Source organism: Apteryx rowi, unplaced genomic scaffold (genome assembly GCF_003343035.1).
Source record: "Apteryx rowi isolate R43461 unplaced genomic scaffold, aptRow1 scaffold_231, whole genome shotgun sequence".
NCBI classification, from domain to species: domain Eukaryota; kingdom Metazoa; phylum Chordata; class Aves; order Apterygiformes; family Apterygidae; genus Apteryx; species Apteryx rowi.
This window is the reverse complement of record NW_020448653.1, coordinates 500,334-518,215: the sequence shown is the minus strand read 5'-3', so window position 1 is coordinate 518,215 and position 17,882 is coordinate 500,334. Positions and strand designations below refer to the sequence as shown.

The 17,882-nt window shown below is 38.5% G+C and overlaps 1 protein-coding gene across 2 annotated transcripts in view; it reads left to right on the top strand.

Annotated features, from left to right (window-relative positions):
• PRTFDC1 (phosphoribosyl transferase domain containing 1) overlaps positions 1–8,924 on the top strand; it is a 51,190-nt gene extending 42,266 nt beyond the window's left edge. The window contains exons 5-9 of one of the 2 annotated variants that reach the window (XM_026065777.1): positions 3,113–3,130; positions 4,338–4,420; positions 4,852–4,898; positions 6,892–6,968; positions 7,609–8,924. In XM_026065777.1, coding sequence (XP_025921562.1) covers positions 3,113–3,130; positions 4,338–4,420; positions 4,852–4,898; positions 6,892–6,968; positions 7,609–7,656 — 273 coding nt within the window. In that variant the 3' untranslated portion in view covers positions 7,657–8,924. Of the gene's footprint in view, positions 1–3,112; positions 3,131–4,337; positions 4,421–4,851; positions 4,899–6,560; positions 6,845–6,891; positions 6,969–7,608 lie in introns of those variants that run through there. The other variant, XM_026065778.1, reaches the window with a different exon arrangement.
• Positions 8,925–17,882: the final 8,958 nt, after the last annotated feature.

Sequence of the window (17,882 nt, the reverse complement as noted above, 5' to 3'; positions counted from 1 at the left end):
GTGCTTGAGAGTAAACAAGAGAAGATCTGTGTTTCTGCTCAYGATAGGATATCTGAAGCGGTTTTGGTAGCAAAATCCATGTTTGTCAATGAAATGTCCCAGGACTATACTTTTCTCTCAATCTGTCCTGAGGGCACTGACAGGCCTTGCTGTTCCTGCTCAGCTCCCCTGTCTCCCTCCGAGCCTCCCCCATCACTACCCAGGGCCAGGCCCCCATTTCAGCCCAGCCCAGGGCTGTCAGTCCCTGCCCCATGACACCATATCAGTGCCAGGCTCCAGCCCTGCCCCAGCCCTGGCCCAGCCACAGATCCCACCAATCTGGACTCCAACCTGTGGGCTGACCTCCTGTCTCAAGCTCAGGTCTCATCACTGTGGACCTGCCTGGTGATCACTGGGCTATGTCTGACCCTGGTTATGGTCACTGGACCTGATCCTGACTCTGGCCTGTGGATTGACCTCCTGACTTGACCTCAGACCTGCCTCACCACAAACTTGCCTGATGATCTGGACTCTTGACTGAACCTGGCTACCATCTCTGGGTCTGCCCTGCTCACCTTGCTTGGGCACTCTGAGGCTGGGCCCTGGTTGGAGAGACCCCTACCCTGCCAGCCATGTTATCACACTCAGCTCCCATCTCCCCTTGCGGAGCAACTGGCCCTCGCTACACCCTGACACAATCTGCTAATGCAGGATTCTGCAGCCCTCTGCCATGTCAGTTTTGGTGTGTCTCATCTCAAGCTATCATTGCTGGATAGGTCTTTTCACTAGAAGACATCTGCTTTTCCTTTGTGACGAAACTTCTTGTCAACAATATGAAGAACAGCAAGAGTTCCACTAAGCTGGCAGAATGGGTAAGGATGTCAAGCTCGCACTGTTGTGTTGTCCTCTCCTACTGGATGCCAGTCCCAGTCATCCTGGATTATTTGCTGGAACTTAAGGCATTCATCTCCTTTCTTAGTTCTGGTGAGGTTTTTCCACTGCCACCTATAGCTTTCTGCACATCTGTGGATTGTTCTGTATGTATACACACACACACACACAACATTTTAAATATATTTATATAATGTGTGTGTATATGTAAATATATATATATACACACATATAAATACCTACACATACACACACACACACACACACACATATATATATATATCACCAGCTGTGCAATTTCCTTGGGAGGATTGTTGAACCATTGCTCCTGCACATAATCTTCAGGTGTTCACTGATTGAATCCACTCAGACCCAGATGTCCTGGCCTCATCTTTGAAAATGTTTTTCCTGGTTATGATTCCATCCAGGAAGCAAGATAAGATCCAAACCCTTTTGGCTTGCTCCCCTGCCTGGTTTCTTTTAAGATAGCATGTCCCTGTAAGCATGTTGTAGTCTTCTCCTGAACATGGTTTTGGTCTTTCCTTTTAACTAGAGAATTAACATATTTCCATTCTTTTTTGAAGGAAGAGGTTTCTAGATGCAGGACATCTTTGGACTTTGGTTGTTAAGAGGGCTTTGACTCTTTACCTCCACAGGATTAGGTCTCTCAGATCCCAAAGTTGTTTGTGTCAGCAGCTGAGAAGTTGAAAGTCAGGCATGCCAAGCTGGATAACCACTAGTGAAACCTGTTATGAAAGCACCAAAAAGGAGCCACCCTCCAAGATTAATGCACGTTCCATCAGAGCTCAGTCTAAATTAGTGGCTTTCTTGAGGGATATCTCCATTGCTGACATCTGCTGAACTACTACTGGGAGTTCCCTCCACACCTTTACCAAGTGTTTTGCCATTTCAGAGCATCGAGGAATAATATAGTGTGTGGTAACATGTTTCTGCAGTGGTTGTTTGCATAAAGCATGCCACATTTCCCCACCAAACACTGTGATTGTTAGGAGGAACTTCAGTATGAATATACATATGGATAATCCATATTAGTTATTTCTATTTTGAAGATTAAAAAAAAATTACATAACAGTTAATGAAACTCTCAAGGGTGTGTTGTTTATGTACCCTCTCACTTTACACCCTCCTTTTCCATGCTATTTGAGTCTTTCCCAGAACTCTCAACTTTGGGATTCTGTGACTGAAAAGAAAGTTAGACAAGCTCCACATTAGGTATGCAGCAAAGCCAACAAGCTTTTCCATAAAAAGGAGTGTAAGCTAGTCCTGTGAATACTGCATGTATGTGAAACTATTGGTCTCATGGTTTTCGGGACACACTCACAATGTGAACATGCATGTAAGATACATATTTATACAGAGAGAGAGAGGGGGATATATGTGTGAGATAACTTTCCTTTTGCTATTGTAGGTTCCATCTCAGAAAGTAGGTCTTCATGCATGACTGTAATAGGGAGCACTATCCTTTGCATGTGCATATGATAGTGCCCACTAATAAATAGATTCTTATTGCTTCTGATAAGAACATTATTATTGGTTTTAACAGAAGAGCAGAAGTCATCTAAGATACTGTGCTGCCTGGAACAGTGATGAACCATTTCAGCAAAAACATCAGCTTGTGTGATTGTGCAGTCGTAAGGCTTGACATCACTGCTCTTACCTTGACCACTCCTTTTCTTTTCAAGTAATACTAATGATTTCAGCAGCATTATTTGAAGAGAAGAAGGTGCTTTAAGTCTGAGGAGGGGTGGTACAAGTTGGCCCATAATCCTTTACTCTGTGAGGGCTCTAGGGAAAAAAATGGAACATATTTCAGAGTAAAAATATTATCACTGAAGTCTCATATTACCATGGGAATAGTATTTCAATAAATTGAATAAACTGTTGAGTACACTGTTGAGACACTTCTGGTCACACTGGAATAAAGTGCAGTTCATCCCATTTGGATTTCTTCCATCTGATTGTATCATCTGTAGCTATATCTGTTCTTGCACAAGGGGGATGATCTAGACAGAGCTGAACCAAGTCAGAGCCCCTGACTGCAGGGGTTGCATTTCTGTCTGGCTCTTATTCAGGGCACACAAGTCAAACAGAAGCTCCTTGTATCCTAGCCTGTTGTACATAAAAGCATAGATGTATTTATCTTCATTTTACTTCTTAAAATGTTGTTTCTTTTAGTTTGTGAATTTGTGTAACCATGTTTCTATTTGTTTGTTTATTTCAGAATGTTCTAATTGTGGAGGTAAGTAGGCCACTTCTATCATATTGTACTTTGTTAATAAAGTCACATAGTAAAGTCATGATTGTGTATTCAATTTCTAAAACAGGCTGGGTTGCAGCTGGGTTTAGACTTCCTGAACTGGGAGGCAGTGAAGTGGGTAAAGAGTTGATTTACTTAATGACCTCTCAGTCTTTTTGCAATTGCACGATGAATCAAACTGCATTGGTGCGGCTCTAATTTGTATGCTAACCTTCGTTACTGCATCACCTGATTTGTTCTTTTTATGGCTTCATGAACTGCTGTTCTGCAAGTTGTTCTGTTCCTTGGAGGGCAATGAATCAACTGCAGTGATGCCCTAAACTTCCTAGTTGCATGACTTTGAAATAGTAGCATAGCCCTACACATCCTTTACAGCTTCAGTGTTGTTTACATGCTGGATCAGAACATTAGTCATTCAACTCTCCTGACTGCTGCTCATCAGCACTGCATCCTGCAGTATTACCTGGTGCAGCAACATCACAGATATGTTGCTGATGTAAATCAACAGCATTCAGTTGTAGAGAAGCAAAAAAAGAATTGTGTCACCTCACTGGCACTGCAAAATTTCCCTTAATAAATGTAAGTGATTCTCTTTAAAAATGGTAGAAGAGCAACTGAGATGGTTAGAGGGCATGTCAAGATCTGCCTGGCATTTCAGGCCCAATCTGCTTCTGTGAGGAAGGAGCAGTAAGATGAACAGGGTAATGAGGGAAATGTATAGATGTTGGAATGTCTTTCCATAGCAGAGGGAAAAATATCAGCAGCCACAGAAATGGCTAGTTACTGTAAAAACTGCTAGGAGCTCCATATTTGTTAACACTAATTGCTGTGACAGGAATAAAAAATGTCTGCAGCAAAGTCTGTTAAAGCTATTTGATAGCTGAGCAATAGAGGTAAGGTTTTGCTAGTGGAAATTACACATCTATGAAGTTCAGGAACAACTGCTCTCCATGTGATGCTCAGTTGGGTGGGCATATATTTATTTCATTTAGACCAGGTGAGTAGAAAGTGCTTGCTTCAAAGAACATGAGCTCAATCCTAACCTTTTTTGGATGTGGCTTACAATACACTGGGAGAAATAATATCATTTCCATAAGATAAGAATGTGGAAGTGCTCAGTTGTCATCCAGATTTCCTTTTTTTGGCTTTGCTTTGTTTTTTACTTACTATATTTTTCATGTTTTGTAAGGATATTGTTGGAACTGGAAGGACTATGAAGGTTCTGCTTAATAACATTGAAAAATACAAGCCAAAAATGATTAAAGTGGCAAGGTGAGTAAAACAACTACAAAACTTAGTAATCAACTAGCAGGCTGAAACAAAAGGCTAGTCACAATGTATTTGCCCGTGCAGATTCCCCTTCCAAGACCCTGTTTTAATCCTGTGCTGCGGTATCGCAGGGGGAGCTCTGCAGAGAAAGCTGCCTGAGTCCCTGAGACGGGGCAGAGGAGAGGAGTGGAAATGCCTTTGCATTGTCCTGCAGTGGCAGCGACCCCTCCAGCCATGCCAAGACTGGCAGCGATAGCATTTGAAGGGGAACACACTCATCTCTTCCCTGCCATCAGCATATTGTTAGAAGGAGAAGCAGAAAGAGAAAAGTGATTCATATGACTCAGAAGTTTTTTGACAAGAAGGGAATAGTTATTTATGCATGTTATTCTGATAAATATCTAGATATACTTTTTTGTTGTTTTTAATTACAGTTTGCTGGTGAAAAGAACATCTCGGCCTGATGGGTACAGACCAGATTGTAAGTGGTATTGTGAAAATCTTCTTTATATCACAGCTACCAATATTCTACCACTTGTCTTTCATATCATTTTAGTAACTGCTAGAAACATTGTAAAATTTCAGTTGTTAGTGGGATTATAGGATGCAATGAAATGATTTGTATAATGGTGGTTTGGAAAGTCTGGCATCGTTATAGTCTGATGTTTTCTGCAAAATGCCAACTTTCTTATAAAGTTATGAAAAGGTTAGATTTTTTCCATGACAGGTGAGTGTTTTGTCTTCTGTCTCTGACAAACTGCAGGGCAAAGAAAGTCCTTCTCTTCCCTTCCTCATTACCTCTCTTTGAAGGAGCTGCAGGATTCCATCTAAACATGATTTTTTTTATTGTGACCTAGTTATTCCCAAGTTTTAAGTATTTTATAACAAAAAAATAAAATTTTCATTATTTTTTGAGAAGTATTATCATTTAATGGCTGAACAATGATATTATAATTAAATTCCCCTCTCCTCTTCCCCCCCAGAAAAGCATATGATAAATAGGGCTTTTTAAACTTACTCCTGCTGCTCTGTTGTTTGTCCCACACCAGCTATTGTCATGTTAAACTTATTAGAAAAAATGATGGAATAACAGGCATGTGGCTAAGTACTGATAAGAACAGATCCATCTAGAAGAGATCCACCAGTACTTGCTACTGAAGAAGGCTCTGGTCAGCTGAGCTGGGGAGCGGGATAGAAGGAGAGTAGGCAGATGAATACCAGGAGGCAGCATGAAGGGATTTGGGAGAGAGGGAAAGTTCTGTGAAGCAAAAGTTACTTAATGCTGGACCAATTTTAGCCCAATAATCTGAACTTTGACCCAATCATTTCTATGTGCAACTTTTTATATATTTTTTTTAATATTTGGAATTTAATCCAATAAAGTATATATTTTACTAAGTTCACTAACATTAAATATATTAAAAGTACAATAAAATTACTGCATGAAGGAAAGCTTAATAATTTTATGTAATAATTTATAAAATGAAACGTGTGTTAACCACTTTCTCATCTATTTGAACTGTGATGAATCTTACAGAACATCAGAGGCCACTCTTGTAAATCACCAAGAGTGCTGTGTCAGTTCCTCACTTACCTGAATTTGCAATTTCAAAATGTCTCTTACCCACAGATTTTTAACAAACGAATAAAATCCTCCCTTGAATATCTGCAATTTTTTTTATGCTGACCTATTTTTCTGTAAGTTTGTGTTTTTGTCTAGTTGGATAGTGAACAATTTGGAAAGGGTCTAATTCTTTTTATATAGTGCTGATACTGCACCAGGCTTCACACTCAAAAAGATATGTTCTTATGCTTAGCTTGAAGTGTGTGAGTTGTATGATTGAACTACAATACATCTATTCACTTTACAGTAAGTATATGCATAGTCTTCATAAGATTAGGGCTTTATTTTGCTCAGCATCTGAGACATTTTGGTAGCATAATATGCATAACAGTTTTTGCAACTCTCAGAAGAGAATATATAAGCCTCTGCATAGTTCTGTAAGTTATTTCTTAATTAAAATTATATTTTGTTTCATCAGTAGTGTGATACTGGGTGGCTGTCATTACAGACGTACGCCAACGGAGCTGAAGGCCAACCTAGGCAGAACTTTTTTGCCCTGATTTTGGCTTCCTTCCACAGTATCAGAGAGGCCTCTCTACTGCCAGTTCCAGCCGGAACCACAGAGGCAGGATTCAGGGCTCAGATGTGCTGTGCCCCACACAGTTGTACACCACCTCCTCCTAACTCGCAACTGACTGTTCATGTGCCTGTCACAAATAGTCTATGAGCCGAATTGGTGCATAGACCTACTGCTAACCTTAGCTGGCTGTTTAGGAGGAAAAAGTAACATAACCTGAACCGACTACGTGTATTTATAGCTTTCTGGTCAGAGAATCAACACACGAATTGAAGGGCTATATAATAGCCACGTATTTTTTATTGATGGTGTTTGTTATTTGTCTCAATACAGATTATGGATTTGAAATTCCAGATTTATTTGTGGTAGGTTATGCCTTAGACTACAATGAGCACTTCAGAGATCTAAATGTAAGTGTTTTTACAAAATCATTGTTTTACTTCTTTGGGGTGTCTTAAAGAGCCTGTAATTTCCCTCCCCACTGGGGTCTTATGTCATGGTTGTGATCCTTTCAGTGAGTACAGACCTCCCTGAAAAGCCTCTCCCTGAAAACCCAAGGGGTCATTGCTCAGCATTGTGCATGATTCCTCCCCACAGCTTCCGATCTCTCCCGGCTAAGAGCAGAAGTTGTCACCTCTGCCACGCTTCCATTGTCCGTGAGCCTGGGACTTTGCAGTTCCACCATTCCCAGGTGGAATTGTGGGCAGGGACAGCAGGAGAAAGTGCAACGTAGCTACAGCTCAGACAGCTTAGATCTTTTACTGCTCTGTCATCTGCCCCTTTTCTCAGCGAGACAATGATGGAGAAAAGGTGCAAGCCTTGGCAGTGCTTCCTGTGCTACTCCCAGGGGTGGAGTTCAAATCTGGGAATTACAAGAGGAAAAACTCTATAGCTAGACAGTGAAATCAGAATTCAATTCCAGGTCTCTGGAGAGAAAAGGGGTAATTACAAGATCACTGGGTTGGTCAAACAAATCTATTTCTGAACAATTCATTAATAATTAATAAGGTAATCAATTACACTGTTGCAATCACTGTTATATTTTTTCAGCACATATGTGTTATCAATGATCATGGCAAGGCAAAATACAGAGTCTAACACCGTAACGTCCTCACCTGAAGATCTGTAAATTCAGTGAACAAGAATTTTGACTACACTCCCTCAAACACCTCTCAGAAGAGCAGTTCAACTGGCCTGTTTCTTTCAACGCAGTATAGTAAGGGGAATAAGGACTCTAGAATGCTGACTAGTGTATATACAGAAGTGAGAGTTCCTATCTAAAATGTGGAGGGCTTTTGAAATTATTACTTTTTTAAAGTACAAAAATTACACTATAATATGCCTTGCAACTAATAATTTGTCTGCCTCAAGTCTCATTGTGAATACATCTTTCCTTCATTCAGTCCATCATTCTAAATCAGCCGTTATTACAATTAATGCACTTTGCTGTGTTGCATAAGATTGCTCAAAAGTGCCATTCTGTGTCTTAAGTTTGGTTTTATTTTACAGAATTTTGTTAACTTCAGTGTCACTTTAGTCTTGGTCAAATCTGCTGCTGCCAAACTGAAAACATTATTTTGATTTAATTCTTCAATTAGAAAGTTTCTACTGAAGTGGTATGTTGTATGGTAGTACATTTCTGGTAGGCCATTCTTGCCTGTCCCAAACAGAAATTTTAACTCTTGAAGTACACTGATTGAGACTGCTGATGCAAAATGAACCTTTACAAGATACTCTTGATCTGAACTTTGAAGATGTTGTGCTTTTGGTGTGTCATGTAGGCATAGATCTACTCAACTGTGCTTAACGTACTGAATTTTAATCAGGAGAAAACAATAGCAGGCAGGCTTCTTTTATTTCTATAGGACACAAACAAGTTGAAAAATTAACATAATGTTCTCCTGTGCATATTTTCTTAAATCCTGGTAAGCACAAAAGTTTGATGCTCGTCAGACAGTTATTCAATTATAATTTGATTTTCATCAGATATCTGAGATGAGACTTTTTGCAACCATCTGTCTTCTTTAGGAAAACAGATCTATCAATGTTGGAGAATACCAGTATTAAAAAAAAAAAAGTAAAAAGTGCATAGCAAAACACAGAAAACAAGTTAACATATAAATGTTGTAGACTGTAGAGATTCCTTCCTTTCCTTATCCATTGTGTTTCAAGAAGTTTGTTAATTTACCAGTTGTATTAATTATGAAAATTTTAGTTCTGTACTGTATGCAGCTGTTCTCAACTTCTTGGGGGAAGCAAATGCAAAGTAAGTAGCCGTAACATTAATAGCTTTGTTCTGAACTGTAAGAGACATATTGTTATTAGGCTTCAGTTTTCTTTAAACTAATAAAGAAACAGTAAGAACACTTGTTACATTGCACAGTTGTTTAAAATTATTTTCCTGCTTCATCATATTTTGCACATCCTGTAAATCTCTTTAAAAATATACATCTAACTGGTAATCTAAACATACCTTATGTATGTATACTGTGGCTAATAAGCTATTTTTATTTGGATAAATTCCATTATGTTAATGGCATGAAATAGAATTATTGTGATTGCTAGAGAAATGTTTTAGTCCTTTCTTCTTTATTCTTTTAACCTATATTTTAAAAAATTTCTGCTGAAAAAGTTTTCTTTCTTAGAATATCCTTCTTCTGTTTTGGAGAAGAAAGCGTACCCATACAGCTCCTGGAAGAAGCTGGTGAAGAGAGTTTCATCTCTTTTTCTTTTATGAGAGTCTTAAAGTTTTTCTTCATGCTTCTCTTTTCTATGTTTTTACTAGCATAGGCACACTGAGTAGACATGCTGAAACTCAGGCTTAGTCTGGGAGATCCATGAAGTTACTTCCTTTCTTCCTCTCTTCTTAAAAAGGCACAGTCCACCTGGCCTTGCTACTGTGATCAACATTCAGCAATAAATAAAAAGATGTAAAAAGTGAATTAGTGTGAAAATACGAAGTGGTATAGATGGACATAATTCAGACGGTTACAAGTATTAGTATTAAAGTTGTTTCATTGTAAAATTCAGATTATTAAAATATAGGTACTTAATAGAAAAGAACAGATATAGAAAGATAGATTGAATAAAATGTGTGAAACATGCATTCTAGTAAAATTGGAGTATTTCTTCAACTTCACTTTCTTCCCTCCTACCACCACGTTTTTAACATTGTGATAAAGCACTATACAGATTTTACTAGTGAATTTACATATACAATTACTGTGAATTTTAGGCATTTTTTGATTCTTGATGTCCTACTTGAATTTCATACCTTTATATATTTGGGCATGTCCAGACATCTCACCTGTCATTCCACATTACTCTTTGTCTGCTTGAAGTACGTTCATCTGAAAAATTAATTTTCAGTTACTTTCTTTAATAATCTGCTTCCAAAATATCATCAATATAACTGCATGAACAGATAATTCTGCATATATTTCTTGGATTAATATTGGTTTTAGTTTCTTCAGTGTGCTCAGTTTATTTTAAAAAATCATGTTTTTCTGTAGCTGTCTCCTGGTTTAATAATAATGTTGATTCCATTGGTCACAATGTACTTTAATTAAAAGGCCAATAAACATTTTCTCAGTTGCGGTTGCACCCTATGACTCATAAAGTAGTTTTATTTTTTTTTAAATTAGTTCAACAACATTTGTTATATAAGAAGAGAGGATGTTCTTTACAATCAGTTATTTTTCTGGACATGGTGTTTATGTTATTTGGTGGGCATCCATTTTTATCTCCATTTTTCTTCTCGTGCACTCTAACACCAGCATCCTTTCCCCACCCATTGAATACAACATAACATGCCACTAGTTTGGTTTTAAAGCTACRTAAATGTTTATCAGTCATTAGGTTTTAGACGTCATTCAGTTCATTCATGCTTACATCAGGTCCGAGTTCAAAATGTCTGAAAGGTTTTCTGGAGAGTAAGCAAAAGTAGGAAAAATACTTCCTGCAACTTGGTTAACTGCAAATCATTTAGGATTTCATGTTACTAAGTATAGATATGGTCTGAATATCTAGCAGTTTCTGCTTGAAAAAAAAGAAATAATTTAAAAGGTCTGTAACTAAAATAATTTTTCCTGTACAATTTCTGCTGTAGTCTTGTTGCATTTACAGTGAGTTGAACACAAATAGAAAATAGTACCTGTTCTTTTAATTGCTTATTTAGTATTGGTTCCAATATATTATGTTTATTCTGAAAGTTTTATCATTAATTTTATCTAATGCAAAATTCCAACATTTGCCAAAAAATACAGTATCAAATGTATGTGATATTCAGCTGTAGTACAACAGTTTCTGATCTGCGGAAGAATGAAGCCTGCACTGTTTGCACACAGCACAATGCTTAACTTGGAGATACTGTACTTCTGGTACCTGTGTGCTGTCACTAAGTATTGGCTGCCACTACCTTCCTTTCTGGGGATAAAATGGTGTGGATGGATTTGTGTGCTTGGTTTCTTTGCATCTTCACATGAACACTCATGAACACCTGAACTTTTCCCTATTATGACTGGTTATCTTGGAACAGCAAGTGGGTTCCAAATCCGCAAAATCTTAGAATGAGTTAGTTAAATACTTCATTGTTCCTTCTGCTGCTGCACAGAGCCATGAACTACTGACAAACTACTGGAGTTTGCAGTACAGCACTTTATTTGTAATACTATTTAGAGAGAAATAGGTTTGGATACCATTCAAAGACTGACCTTTAGTTTAGTTTGTTTCGGCAGTGGCAGGAAAAATTTCCCATTTGTTCCCAGAGCATAAAAAGTCAAAAGTGATTTGTATTACCGTGATCTAGAAGTCTCCATTAGACCTGCACGAATCTCTGATAATGGTAAGAAACGTGTTTCTAATCATGATGCAAAATGTCATTAAATTAAACCATTACTATACATGTTTCAAAATCTGTTGGTCCTACTATTAGTAAAGCTTTCTGTATTTACAACTCTATTGCTGGATGATGCATGTTATACCATCCTAACTATTCCAATTGCATAGGAAAATACTGGAATTTAGCTAAGATATTTAGAAAGTATTGCCAGAAGAAAATCTTGTAGTGTCTTTTCTCAGTTATTTGCAGTTTTACCAAGCTACTAAAATTATTACTCTCTTTTTTTCAAATTGCTTTTCTCCTGTTTGATCACATACACACTATTTATGTATCATGTTCTATCTTTCACTCTGTTGTCTTTTAACCAAATTCTTGCCACTCTCTAGTTTTATGGCACTCACAAATGTTTATTGTTCTCCAGGAAAGATAAGCCTTTGTTCTGAAACATTCAGGGCCAGATTTTCAAAGGTATTTAGGCATCCAAGAAGAATTTAGGGGATTTCTCCTGCTTGGGTAGGTGCCTAGCTGTATCTTTCAGTGATTATGCACCTTTGAAAATATGTTTTTTGCCTAATCTAGACAGACTGGGAAAACATGCAATAATAGAACTTTGAATGGAAAAAGGAGGTACCAGAAAAAAGAGGAGAGACAAGTACAATTGTGTCATTCTTTGATTCAGGCATGAATATGTCTTTGTCTTTCCAATGCATACAAGTGTTATTTAATTGATTTATTTGTTTGGGTTTTCATGAGAATTACTGTGGTAGTGTTTCTGCTTTTTCTTAGGAAATCTGGACTAGGGTGAGAGTGCTCAAAATTTTAATTTTGGAAATAGTAGATCAGCATAAACAGCTGCACAGAGAGACAAAAAGCAGACAGCTTTCTTGACACAAAAGGTAGATGAGATACAGAGGAATATTCAACAGTAGCATGAGCACCAGAAAAGTCAAGGAGGGTAAAAAATGAAGCATCATTAAAAACTTTGACTGCAGAATTATGATCAGAATGGGTCTACTATTGAGTGTACAGAAAGGATATTAAAATTGGTTAAATATGACCTGCTGAATGAGTATGGAGATAGAAGGCTTTGTGCTGAGAGAAAATTTGGTCCTGGGCCTGTTTGTACTATATGGGAAAGAAAACCATAATAAACTGAAATTGTTTGTTATCGTCCTCCAAAAGGCGTTTCATATAATATCATGATGTTATTAACTGCATTCAGGCTCTTACCTATAAACACCCAATTTAAGCTTCCAAATAGTACTCTGCTGTGTAGCAAGGCAGAGTCTGCTTTGAAAAGTTAATCTGAATCTCTGATTTGCCTTAAATTTAACCAACCAAATTAGACACCCATGTTAGTCCATCTGAAGAGATCCCAGTGTTGTTACTAATAGTCTCTCTCTCTTATTTTCTGATGCTTTTAGGACTTCCCATCTCAGGCTTTACCTTATTCCTTAGGTCTTACTTACTTCTGTTTTTCCCAGTTAGTCTGCTTTGGGCAGAAGCCAGTTTACAAGTTCTGTGAGTGCTGGGAGCAAGGTGAAGGATGCTCTGGTGAATGTGAATGTGGAGCTATCACAGAAATGTGGGGGAGTTTGCAACCCTTAGAGAAAGCAAACCCCAAGAACAGCTGAGACACTAATCCGGCTGACAGTTCTTGACCTCCCATGATAGCTTTTAAGAAAAGAAGTAAATACATAATTTAAGGGAAGAAAAACCCTCTGTGTCCGAAAGTATCACAGTGGGGAAGCTAAGTGGCTTGTGAGGCGCACAGAGAGAACACTGTGTACCCACCAGCATCACCAAATGTCTCATTTGTTCCCAGAGCTTAGACAACAGCCCAGCTATGAACCAACTGCGAGAGTTGGAAGAGGAATCTGGCTATTGACACGCAAATGAGCACAACAAACATCCCTCCTTGCTGCAGTATTTCTAGCCCCAGCATTTGGACAAGGATAGAACAGGGTTTATCCAGGTCAGGTCTGACATGCGTTTGGATCTGTCAGGCCTCCACCATATCTCACAACAGCCCAGCCAAAATATGCATCAAGACATTTCACTATTTTCCCCACACAGATCACAAACTAAAGTCCAAAGCTAGTGAGTGTTTTCCTGATTATGTTCCATCTATTTATGGAAAAAGAGTCAAATATAAGAACACATTTCCTGTGCAAAAAAAGAAGGAAGTCAAGGTACGTCATGGCACTGCCTCAGGATGATTTGAATTCTTCAGCCAGGCACAGACTAGCTGATGTTATTTTCCATTCCTTAAACTATTTACACTGTTTTATCTTTGGCAGTCTCTGAGACATTTAAATTATTTTATGCAGAAGGACAACGGTATTTTGTGATGTAAAAATAATTGTGGAAAATTATAGGTGAAGCTACTCAAGAACAATAAGGAATGCATGTTCCGTCTATTTGAATAGCAAAATAACTTCATAGCATACTGTCTCCATTCCTGCAGAGGAAGTTGCCCTAACTGAATAGAACCATGTATATGCCCCAAGTTAAGCTCATACTAAGTCTTAGCAGGACTGAAGTCATAGTTTTTAGTTAGTATAGGTGGGTGGATGATAATAGTATCATATTTCAGTGTGAATGTTGTTCCAAACAATCCTTTAGCCTGCTAATATAATGGCATCTATCTAACGATAGGAATGCTACTGTTAACTCTGAAAATTTAAATTTTTGTGTAATATTTAATACATTACTAAATACTATGGAAATGCAGTCATACAGTTCTTGGTAAGCCTTGCCAAACATTCATCCACCAACATGGTCCTCTTGGAGTCATGACTGTTACAGTAAGTCTTCACTATTTGAACAGAGAAATGTATGTCATAACTGTTCTCAGGCATCAAGCAGACTTTCCAAAGTCCATAGTAAAACCTTAGAAGTTCTATTTCTAGTGTAAGAAAAATGAATAGAATATAAAATCATATTTATGAATCTTAAAATTCAGCACAGAGCACAACTGCTTTTTTCTGCTTTGTAGTTCATCTGTTCAGCAATTCCACAGCTTTCTTCCACGAGGCTCCTAAAGGCCAGACCCGGGTCTACCTAAAGTCATTGTTTCATCAACATCTGAAAGCAGCAGCCACTATCCTCGTGAAGCAGATGGCCTTTCTGCCTCATCTGCTTTAATTTGATAAGAAACACTTCTCCAACTGAAGCACTAAAACATGTAAAATGCCATCATTATATGTTACGTATCGCCGGAGTGGCCACAATGTAGTAGGTATTGCATAAATGTATGGCGTAACATACTTCCGTTGAAACGGGACAAGGATATTGGTGTTTTACCTTTTTCTTTTTTGGAGGGGTTGGGTTGGGAAGATGAGGAGAAAGTGTCATAATCTCTGATTTACACAACAGCCTGATTGAGAGCGTAGCCAGAGGTACAGCGCTCGCGCGGTGCTCAGAGGCTGTAGTGGCAGAGAAGAGACTGCCAACGCCATTTCCAGCATTTTGCTGAGGTCTCCTGGTACTTTCCAAGCTCAGCTCTCACTAATGTTAGAGCAGATGGGATTACAGTTTAAAACTGTAAAAACGTAGGAGTTTTAGCTTTTCAGTGAGAACAAGTTCTAAATAAAAAATGTCATCAAGTTAACTTCTTTAAACATCCATGGCCTTCTGCCGAGTGCTTGTGTTGCCCTTCATGACTGTCAGCGGTACCTTTAGTAAGCTTCTTTCCAGAACCATTTTTTCTCACTGTCTACTGCTCTTACCTCCAGCCTATTCTAGCAATGTGTATTCATGATGCCTAATGTTTATGGGATTCTTTACAGGCCAAAAATGTCATTCCTGACTACATCCCTTACCAGCCCATGGCTCCAGCTAAGATAATTGGGTGGATGGGAAGTATTTTGAAAATCAAGTGAGTATATGGTTTCCATGTTTAGGTTTAATCAAAATTATAGTACCAGGACACTTAAACCCTAAGGCAACAAGGCCTGGCTAATGTCCTCTAGCTACAGGAGAAGGGATTCTTTCCCTCCTTCAGATAGTTTTGATATATAGGGAAATGTAGTGTCTCAGTGAGTAATAATTTACTTATCCGTAACATAACTAATAGCTAACAGCTAAGGAGCTGCAAACTTATAAACTTTTATTTAAGAAGTTAGGTTGTTTTTTTGTAGGAATTCTCCTAAAACTTTGAAAAAGAATTCTCCAGCATGTTTTCAAAAGTCTTTTAATAAGTCATTCCAGAAAAACAAGCATGTATGATTTGATCAGTGTCTATAGGTTCATCTAAGGTGAAAACAAATCCTGGGAAGTTTCAATTACTGTTACGAGTTAATTCAAAGCAAAGTCATCGTACCAAACTTGCTTCAAAAGTTAATTTTAAAATATGCAGTTCCTGTTTCACTAAGTTATTTGTCTGTATTAACTACTTTGTGACAGACATAAAAGTTCTTATTTATGTCTACTAATCCTATAGTAATAATAGTTAAGAGAAACGTGGACACAGAAAAACGGCCAAATATGAAAACAGTATTTTCACTCCTGTTTTTTAATAAAGTTTCAGCTAAACGATAAAAGGCATTTTTTTCTATTTCCCATATTCTCATTTTTTCCAGAGTTCTACCAGAATTCTGTGTTCACTTCTGGTTCAGCTTTTTAAGTCAGTCACAGGATTCCTCATTGCTTTCCTATTCAGTGTACTTCTTCAGCTCTACTTTATTGACTTTAGGAATTACATTTAAGGGAACTTTCACAAGTTTGGTTTAATCTAAGGAGGATCAGTTTTCCTCCTTGCAAGCAGGTTGTTTTCAGTATGTTTCAAAGGTACCATCTGGATTGCTCACCCACATTACATTTCTTTTTACCTTTCTTTATGCTTTCCACACAGGTTCACTTGCCGTTTTTCTTCCTGTACATCTTGTGTGCATTGGGTAGTACATTGCAATGTTCCCATTTAAATGCTGAATTACAGCTGAAACAACAGGGAAATTATTTGGTCCTGTACCACTGACATTTTACTGCACCTTGGCACAATAAGGCAGCCTTAGAGCAAGAACAACTGGCTTGAGAAGACTATCCTTCATCACATGAGCCCTTCTGGCCCTGGCAAAAATTAGTATAAAATAGACGCTGGGCCTCATCTTAGTTCTTGGCCTACAGTCTTGTGGTACATCCAGAGCATGCCAAAACATAGCTATACTCTGCTTTTCTGGGCATGCAGCAATCTCCAGTCACCCCAGCAACCCTGCATTTGCTCTCTCTGACTTTCTGAACTAGGTAGGCTTGGGCATGAGCCTTAAGGGGTGTGTGCCAAGACAGTGTAACCCTCACCTTGCTTCCACCCTCTGTACTAGTTGCACACATAAAAAAGTAATGCAGGGTCACAGTCCAGTGCCTCATGCCTTTCCTGCTATTTTTGATATTGGTAAAATCTGGAAAAACTTCTAGAAAAAGTCCTGCTTCAGCTTGTCAGCTGCCATTGGTTTTAGTGTTCTTCACCCATGTATCGGCTCACTCTTGTTTTTTCTAAAGATCAGTCAGTCTTTTCAAAAACCAGAACTTTTTTCCTGACAAAGCCAGATTCTTGGCACATTCTTCCAACATTCCTTGAAACAGCCAGTCAGCAAACACCCAAGCAAACACCCACCGGCCCCGTCATTGTTTCCTGACCCCCAGTTACTACAGGTCAGTGTGATAGATGTTTAAACGAACTACAGGCTTCGTTTATGCCAGACCAGTCCATCTGAGCTTTCTTGTCGTATTAGTTCAAATTTCTTTCAATTCCACTGCAATTAAAATTGAAAGTAACAGTTGTATGTTTTCAGCACCTCCCCCCAAGCACTGCAGGTCACTCGAGGCCAGATTCCATCACTCATGCTTTCTGGACATCTTCCTTTCTATTACCCACATTTTCAAGTTACTCTTGAAAAAAGTGAAAGTTCATCTAATCGAGAGGGCAGTCAAATGTAGTGCCATCCAAGAGTAAAGTACTGCTCTAGATAAGAATGTTACAAGTTGGCTCTTTGCAAACATTTCTAAGCTGGCTTCCAGAACATAAATTTGTGATGCACAGAAGTACACAGTCCCAGATTTTCTGTCTGGAGATTGAGAAGTTACAGCCCTGACTTCAGAGGTATGTATCAGCTCTACTTTCAAGGTGTTAGGGAGAGTGCCAAGACAAATAAAAACAAGCTGCTGTAGGAGCCACAATACTAATGCTTTTCACTATTTTGCACTGCACTATATCCACGGTGAAGCGTAACACCAGCATTTTAAAGTTGAGGCAACTGGCCCTTGCCATAGAACTGGCCACTATCAGGGTGGTTTAGCTGCACAATTCCTAGTCCAGTATATTAACTGCCAGATCATACTCTGATTGCTGCACTGTCGCCTCTTCCTAATACCACCCCTTTTTTCCTTGCTGCATTTCTTTTGCTGTCTTTCTTCATCTTCTGTTGTATTTTTAATTCTGTTTTGTCTTAACTTTACTGGAAGTAGCTTTCTTCTGCTGGACTCT